The sequence below is a fragment of the Carassius gibelio genome, chromosome A2 (genome assembly GCF_023724105.1).
Source record: "Carassius gibelio isolate Cgi1373 ecotype wild population from Czech Republic chromosome A2, carGib1.2-hapl.c, whole genome shotgun sequence".
In the NCBI taxonomy this organism is placed as follows: Eukaryota; Metazoa; Chordata; class Actinopteri; order Cypriniformes; family Cyprinidae; genus Carassius; species Carassius gibelio.
This window is the reverse complement of record NC_068372.1, coordinates 3,446,040-3,455,372: the sequence shown is the minus strand read 5'-3', so window position 1 is coordinate 3,455,372 and position 9,333 is coordinate 3,446,040. Positions and strand designations below refer to the sequence as shown.

General features: G+C 36.6%; 1 protein-coding gene across 1 annotated transcript in view; it reads left to right on the top strand.

Annotated features, from left to right (window-relative positions):
* Positions 1-4: 4 nt before the first annotated feature.
* The window catches only part of LOC127939331 (cGMP-specific 3',5'-cyclic phosphodiesterase-like), a gene marked incomplete at its 5' end in the record, with an annotated part of 31,070 nt that continues 21,741 nt past the window's right edge, over positions 5-9,333 (top strand). Inside the window, 5 exons of the mRNA XM_052536118.1 lie at positions 5-61; positions 162-233; positions 325-414; positions 513-650; positions 5,783-5,850. Coding sequence (XP_052392078.1) covers positions 5-61; positions 162-233; positions 325-414; positions 513-650; positions 5,783-5,850 — 425 coding nt within the window. The remainder of the gene's footprint in view (positions 62-161; positions 234-324; positions 415-512; positions 651-5,782; positions 5,851-9,333) is intronic.

Here is a 9,333-nt window from a genome sequence, read left to right as displayed (position 1 = left end):
AATTACAGGATATAAGACTCAGAGCATCTTGTGTTTACCCATCAAAAATCACAGAGATGAGGTGAGAGATGAAGTTAAACATAAAAAGTGCCTGAACTGAACTGAATATTTGCAACATTTGCTATTAAAACTTAACTGCTACATTTTATTAATGCTTAAAGGTTGTCGGAGTAGCACAAGCAATCAATAAAAGGTGTGGAGAGAACAGTGCCTTCACAGAACAGGATGAGAGGGTGAAACATTTGCACATTTCAGTTTATACTGTAGTTATTTTATATTTTCTGTCATTTTATTATAATAATTTGTCATTTTTCATCTCAACAGGACTTTTCCTCGTACCTGGCTTTCTCTGGCATAGTGCTACACAATGCACAACTCTATGAGACATCACAGCTGGAGAACAGGCGAAACCAGGTATTTTTCCACATTTTAGTAGAAATAAATTTTGTATAGGCATGTCTGAACAGTAACTTGGCTATAAGCAGTGATCATGGTTTGGGGTGTTTTTTTAGGTGTTGTTGGATCTGGCTAGTCTGATCTTTGAAGAGCAGCAGTCTTTGGAGGTCTTACTGAGGAAAACCGTGGCTACCATCTTGTCTTTCATGCAGGCCCAAGAATGCACTGTCTTCATTTCTGACAGGGAAACAGCTGTAAGACCAAAATATCTCATCACATTTATTTCCAAAACACCAAAAACTTTTAAAGAATTCTTATGATCATAAAACATGGAAATATCAAGCATGTTTTGCATTTCTTTGCTATGACCAAGATATTGCCTATCCAAAATATCCCTTTAGGATGCTTGAAAACAATTTAAGCTTGGGCTTTAAACAGCATGCCTTTTTGACATCTGGATTTTTAGCCTAAAGCAAAAGATTTGCTTGTAGTTGAGACTAAATGTTCTAAAAGAGAATTAAATATATCAGCTTTTATAAGTGGAGGCATAGTGAGAACATTGAGGCCGCAGCAAGCAATATTTTTGAAAGAGGGTCTCTACGGTGTTTGGAGGGGAGTGGGTTTATATCAAAGATTCAGGACGAGATGAGCAGATACTGGTTCTGCTGATACTACCAAACAAAAGAATATTGTTCGCAATATTCCAAAACAATGGCTCAAAAAACAAAACAAAACAAAACACTGAGAACCACTGAGCTTTGGGTTGTTTAGAAGATACATTTTTTTTGGTTAATTTAGAAAAACACATTTTAATTAGATTAATTACATAACATTATGGTGTATCTCTGTAGGCCTAACTAATGTCTAAAGTGCAATTTATTATTTTACATTTTACCTCAATACGATTACAATTTATTTGTTAATAGTTCGCCAATGCTAATGTACTACATTTAGGCATTTTAAAAGAGAGGCTGAGGATATTTACATAGCTGAGTGCGAGAGTTAAGAAACACTTTATAGCAGACTCGCTAGCAGAGAACTTCACTCAAATTGCTTCCTTATTTGCCACAGCCAAAGAAATATGGCAACAAATACACATGCACCTCATGTACCCAAAACACCTGATATAAAAAAATAATTAAAAAAAAATTCTGAAGGAACTACCAGTGCTTTCTGAATACATGTGCATCTCAGTAAATTAGAATGTAATGGAACAGTTCATTTATTTCAGTAATTGAACTCAAATTGTGAAACTTATGTATTAAATAATTGCTTTAATTACTGCCTCAGTTCAGCGTGGCAAGGAGGTGATCAGTTTGTGGCACTACTGAGGTGGTATGGAAGCTCAGGTTTCTTTGACAGTGCCCTTCAGCTCATCTGCATTTTTTGGTCTCTTGTTTCTCATTTTTCTCTTGACAATCAGGTCTGGTGAGTTTGCTGGCTAGTTAAGCACATCAACACCATGGTTATTTAACCAACCTTTGTTTTTTTTTTTTAGGCAATGTGGGCAGATGCCAAATCCTGCTGGAAAATGAAATCAGCATTTTCAAAAAGCTGGTCAGCAGAAGGAAGCATGAAATGCTCTAATAAGTTCTTGGTAAACGGGTGCAGTGCCTTTGGTTTTCAAAACACAATGGACCAACACCAGCAGATGACATTGCACCCCAAATCATCACAGACTGTGGAAACTTAACACTGGACTTCAAGCAACTTGGGCTATGAGCTTCTCCACCTTTCCGCCAGACTCCTTCAGCTTGTTTTCCAAGTGAAATACAAAACTTGCTCTCATCTGAAAAGAGGAGCTTTGACCACTGGGCAACAGTCCAGTTCTTCTTCTCCTTAGCCCAGGTTAGACACCTCTGACGTTGTCTGTGGTTCAGAAAATTCCTTGACACGTCTGTGTGGTCTTAATGCCTTGACCCCAGCCTCAGTCCATTCCTTGTGAACTTGGCCATAGCCAGGCGTTGAAAATTAGTGTGGTCCAGGGGGTTTCTATAATAACCCCCTTATTATAGAATTGTGCTTTAATAACCCCTATAAATACAACTAATTATATACACTAACACTTGAAAAGAGACAGAAATGTAGATGTTTTTGGAGGGATGCTCATTTTTAAATCATACCCCATTTTATTGTTAATATTGTGAAAAGGTTCAATATTGAAGACACCTGGTGACACATTCTGAACAGCTTATTAACTCAAAACACCTGCAAAGGCCTTTAAATGGTCTCTCAGTCTAGTTATGTAGGCTACTGCTTACTTGACGACCATTGACACCTTGCACAAGGAGGGCAAGACACAAAAGGTCATTGCAAAAGAGGCTGGCTGTTCACAGAGCTCTGTGTCCAAGCACTTTAATAGAGAATCGAAGGGAAGGAAAATGTGTGGTAGAAAAAAAGTGTACAAGCAATAGGTATAACCGCACCCTGGAGAGTATTGTGAAACAAAACCCATTCAAAAATGTGGGGGAGATTCACAAAGAGTGGACTGCAGCTGGAGTCAGTGCTTCAAGAACCACTACACACAGACATATGCAAGACATGGGTTTCAGCTGTTGCATTCCTTGTGTCATGCCACTCTTGAACAATAGACAGCATCAGAAAAGGACTGGACTGCTGCTGAGTGGTCCAAAGTTATGTTCTCTGATTAAAGTAAATTTAGCATTTCCTTTGGAAATCAGGGTCCCAGAGTCTGGAGGAAGAGAGGAGAGGCACACAATCCACGTTGCTTGAAGTCCACTTCATGCTTCCTGCTGCTGACCAACTTTATGGAGATGCAGATTTCATTTTCCAACAGGACTTGGAACCTGCACACAGTGCCAAAGCTACCAGTACCTGGTTTAAGGACCATGGTATCCCTGTTCTTAATTGGCCAGCAAACTTACCAGACCTTAACCCCATAAAAAATCTATGGGGTATTGTAAAGAGGAAGATGCGATATGCCAGACCTTAGAATACAGAAGAGCTGAAGGCCACTATCAGAGCAACCTGGGCTCTCATAACACCTGAGCAGTGCCACACTGAGCGACTCCACATTGCTGCAGTAATACAGGCAAAAGGAGCCCCAACTAAGTATTGAGTGCTATACATGCTCATACTTTTCATGTTCATACTTTTCAGTTGGCCAAGATTTCTAAAAATCCTATCTTTTTATTGGTCTTAAAGGTGCAGTAGGTAAATTTTGTAAAACCGTTTGTTAAACCTGTCATTATGTCTTGACAGTAGAATATGAGACAGATAATCTGGGAACAAATCAAGCTCCTCTGGCTCCTCCCAGTGGTCCTATTAACATTTGCAGAAATTCATCCACTCCCGGTAAAAAACAACCAATCAGAGCTGCGGTCCGTAACTTTGTTTGTGTTCAAAATGTAGAAAAATGTATATAATAAGCGAGTACACCATGAATCCATTTTCCAAACCGTGTTTTTAGCTTGTCCTGAATCACTAGGGTGCACCTATAATAAGTGTTTATATTCGGACTATTTTTGATTGCTTCGGGGGTACAGCGGAGGAGTAACCCAAGTACCTTTGTGATTCTTCATAGACATAAACAGAGAGAAGTAGTTCCGGCTATGATGTTCTTCCGCAAGACGCAAGCAGTTCTGTTTATTAACCGCTAGAGCGTCAAAAGTTACCCCAGCTTTAAGTAATATTCTAATTTTATGAGATACTGAATTTGGGATTTTCCTTAGTTGTCAGTTATAATCATCAAAATTAAAAGAAATAAACATTTTAAATATGTCAGTCTGTGTGTAATGAATGAATATAACATACAAGTTTCACTTTTTGAATGGAATTAGTGAAATAAATCAACTTTTTGATGATATTACAATTTTGTGAAATGAATTTAATACATTTCAATAAATTGCCACTTTGCAAATACTGTACCAAGAAAACATTACGTATTCTGAAAAAATGCACTTCTGTTAAGATAAAAGAGAAATCTACAGTATTACATGAAAAGCTGGGAAAACCTTTCGGTGGAATCACAAAGAAGTGTAGATGAGTCATGTTTTTTTTTTTTTAACTAATGAACCCTTCCTTCCCTTTGAGCAATCAGGAAAAGCTCTCATTCAGTAGTGTTCCACCTCACTGGGCATGTGTGTTTTTAAAGGTGTACTGACTGTATGTGCAATGTTCCCTATATTTGGCTTTGCAAACAACCCAAAATCACTGCTCTACGAATGTGCACCTATTTGTTAGGTTGGTTCATGAGTATTGCGCTTCATGTGTTAATTAAAACACCATGAATGCCTGATTGTCTGAATTATTTACAATTATTTCATTTGCAATGATGTTGAGGTAGAATCATTAATATGAATGTGGTAAAATGTTGTTTATAGTCAAAGCAGACAGGGGCATAGAATTACCATTACCATTAACATTGGAACATTACCTTCAATTACCTAGTCCAGTTTATTATGTATTACAAAAGGTCAGACATTATAGGCCACATTTAGGCTACGCAAGTGAACCCAATTAAAGTTTCTAGTTATTAGTGTTAATGGAGAATGTCCATAGTCCATATTTGTCAACATTTCCAAAATACGAAGGAACTGCATTCTACATTTTTATATTTAAGTTGTCTAGATAGTTGAGCTGTTGTGATGAAGGTAGTATCATGTAGAAAGACTTGATCTCTTCAGAGAAAGTTCCGTTTTTTAGATGTGTATCATAATTCAAAGGTTATTTGTTGACCTAGAAACCTAGTTCTCCATACTCTGTTCATAAAAAAAGCTCTGGTTTTCCTCAACTTGACACACAGTTTTTATAGTCTTTGGAAGTAGTCCAGATATAAAGTAGAAAGACAGCTTGTTAATTTTATGAATTCATTATCCAGGTCACAGTGATAGCGAGTGTTATGGAAAGAGATTAACCATTGTGAAAAACTGAGTTCAGCAGTCTTCCTAACCATGGCAGTTTTCACCTCTTGAAGTGCATTCGAATGGCACCTTAATTTATTAAAAAACTGTCCTCCTAGTATCTTCAAATTTGGAAAGAGTAGCTGTTGCAAAGGAAAGACAAGTTAGTTGAGAAACCCATATTCTAAGTCTGTTATGATATCTGGAATGTGGAAATGAACCTTGTTTATTGCACAGAACCACTGTGAACATTTTTGTTATGACTGCTTGCAAAATGCTTTTCATACTGAACTTTGCTCCATAACTGTATACTTGTCATGAGCTGGAAATTCTAACCCTTTCAGAAATGCACAAACACAGGCACATTAAACTATGTGACTGCAGATATTCAATGTTAAGTTTACACAGGCAGCCAGACACTAATAGCATTAAAAAGCCTCAGAAATACTGGCTAAACCTCCTCAAAGTTTACCTCTGTGAGTGAAACTGCAGAGTAAGTAATTGCTGTTCTGCTTGTGTTACAGAACACTTTCTCCAGTGTGTTTCACATGGAATATGAGGAGCTTGCAGGATCCATGGACTTCCCAAACAGGTGGGGTTATCATAAAAAAGAAGATGTAATGTAAAAAGAAAATGCAAGACAAAGTCCCTTAGCTTGTAAAAACAAAAATATGTTTATAGTTCTGAATTTACAATAGGAGTCTATGGGACAAGGTGCTGCACTACAATAAATGTTAAAATGTACACTATTTCAAAACCACAAGTTTAAAGAATAGAATTGAATAGAATAGAAAGAAAAAAGAATAGAATTGTTTCATCAAATTATTTCCATAGATTCTTACATTACCAGTGTCATCACATTCAAATAAAATGTGATAAAAAGTTTAAAATAACTGGGCTAAAATGTATATATCAAAAATTATGACTGCAGAAATATGTCAATTCAGTACACACATTATCCCACGGGTCACAATTTTTATGGACCATAAAACAATTTTTCACACACTTTTTCAAAAAAAATTAAAAAAAGTAAAAAATTTTTTTGGATTAAACAGTTTAAGTTGTATTGAATGTGGAACCTTACATTTACTGTTCTATAGCTCATCTAATTGAAGAAAAATAATTTAGTTTTGATAGTTGAATAATAGTACAGTGTTGAATAAAGTTATTGATTGGTTATGTAGTATGCAAAAACCTTAAAAATTTTAGATTTTAATATGCATTTTACTAGGTTAAACATCTTTTTATTTGAAAATTCAGCAATGTTTTTAGTCATAATCTTAATAAACTAGAGTAAAAGAGTAGGTTTACAAGTGGCACGACCAATCAAATCCAACCTGGTTTAGATCAGGTTCAGCAGGTTTCAGTGTATCGACTCAGAGTTTGATGCAGAGTTTGTGATTAACTCTGGAGCGTGTGCACCTGCAAGTGTTACAAGTGCAGCAAACATGGAGAGCATTGGTTTGATTTACTCCTTGCGATAACTGGCACAATTTACTTCTCTGCTGAAGATTAAAAGATGTTGCTATTTAAGTGCATTTACAAGGAAGGAATAAACACTTAAGCACAAGTTTAAGAAGGCAGCAGAAAGAAAATATCTAACGATGCAAATGAATCAGCTGAACTTAGTAATTTATATTGTGACGTTTTTTTTTTTTTTTACTCTAAACTGCTTTAATAAAAAGCATGAAAAAAGTGGGAGTGGCTTTATTGCATCAGATAAATGTCACTTTGTTCACAGCTAATTTTTTGTTCCAGTTGGGGTTTGTGATCTCTTACCCAGAAAAAGCCCTGCTCCAGAGTAGGGTAGCTGTGTAACATAAATTACCATGGCAATGAAACTCGGTCAAAACCAACCCCTTTTTTGAGCCCGAAAAAAAAATCAGAGTTTGCTAAAGCTAAATATTATGGTGGCCGTGAGGTGACATGTATGGTTCACTCAGTTTTGTCGTGGCTTCGACATAACTCGTGGGAATGTGATAATATGTCGTGGCTATGAGATATAAATTTGAGGGAAATCATATTAACTAGTGGGAACATGATATTGTGGCGTGGCCACAAGATCATTTTGTCAATGGTAACGAAATCCTTATGTTGTGGCCTCGAGATGTTATGTTGAGGGAACGACATCCATTTCTCGTGACCATGCGTTTAATGCATAAACAAACCTGTGTGACCGTAAATTCTCGATTTGCCAATAAAGCTTTGATTTTATGAATGCAGTTTAAATTGAAAATATATATTTAATTCTATTTTGGCTACATAATAGACCATAATTATAAATACTATAGTGTTTTGTTGGGGAATTATTATTCACATAGTTTCACTTATAAATGAAAAACCAACACACTCATTTATCATCACACATGGGCATAAATAAAATCATAAAGTCAAAACTTTATTAGCATAATTTTCCGTAATTTGTTTAAAAAATATATGGTAGGCTAGAAATGCTAGCGTAAAACATTAACTATGCAAAGAGATACACAAATTGAAAGGGGAAATAAGCATCTATAACAATAAATATAAAAATATAGCCCTAATGGGCCCTGTTTTAACTATCTAAATGCAAAGTGTAAAGCACACGGCGCAGGTGCACTCAGGGCATGTCCAATTCCACTTTTGCTATTTTAACGATGGATAAACGGTTGGCGCGCCCAGGCGAATGGTCTAAATGGGTTGTCTCTATTCTCTTGATGAGTAATGGGTGTTTTTTGGGCGTACCATGCAATAAACCAATCAGAGTCTCATCTTCCATTCCCTTCAAGAGCCAGTTGCGCTCATGACGGATTTGCTATTTACTCGGCTGAATTTAGCAAGCGCAAAGACAGAAATCCGAAATGAAAACAGAGCTGCTCGTGTGCAAGCAAATACTGTATTTTCCGGACTATAAGTCGCACTTTTTTTCATAGTTTGGCTGGTCCTGCTACTTATAGTCAGGTGTCACTTATTTATCAAAATTAATTTGAAATGAACCAAGAGAAATGAACCAAGAGAAAACATTACCGTCTACAGCCGCAAGAGGGCGCCTCAGTGCTCCCGTAGCCTTTCCCTGAAAACATAGAGCGCCCTATCGTGGCTGTAGAAGGTAATGTTTTCTCTTGGTTCTTGGCTGTAAATATATTGCGACTTATAGTCCAGTGAGACTTACACTCTTTGAGTAACAAAGAAATAACATTGCGCCAGACTTCAGACCAGGTTTGAGCTGGTCTATGGCGCAGTCTATTTTCAGCTCCTTAAAATAGCATTGCGCCTTGAATGCGCATGAAAACACCTCTTTTTTAGACCGGCACGCCCATGGGCTCAAAAATGAGCGCAAATGGATTTGCTAATTAAACGACGTGACACTGGATGGGAAAATGTCATAGCAACCTGGGATTACGGGAAATGGATGTTGTTCCCTCAACATAACATCTCAAGACCACAAAATAAGGATTTCGTAACCTCGACAAAATGATCTTGTGGACATGACATATATCACGTTCCCACAAGTTAATATGATGTTACCTAAAATTAATATGTCACGGCCACAACATATTATCATGTTCCCACAAGTTATTATATCATGTCCATGACAAAACTAAGCGAACTGAACATGTCACCTTACAGGCACCATAAAATGCAAACTTCCCTGTGTAAAAACCAAAACCAGCTTCATGCAACAGGCCTCAGCTGTCAGTTTTGATGTGCATAAATCATCGGCCGTTATATATCTTGCACCCCTAACATAAATGTATATAGCTACAGCTACTTGAGAATGGATTATGGTAAATAGGACAGGACATTTCTAGAACATAGCTTTGACTTTGAGATATAGGACATTTTTTCCCAGTGTTTTTATTTTATTCCACCACATTAGCCTTACACTTACATGCACATTTTTATATATTTATTTTGGATTTTTAATTCAAATGCTTTTTATCGTTCATATTAAATAGACATTGTAGTATTTGAAATATTTAATCTAAAATAATTTTGCATTGTGAGTTATTGACTAGCGTGCCAAGCGTAAGAAAATATGCAGCTTAAGTATTTGAGTCTTTTTTTTTTAGAATAGTCAGATTGGAATGCCTGC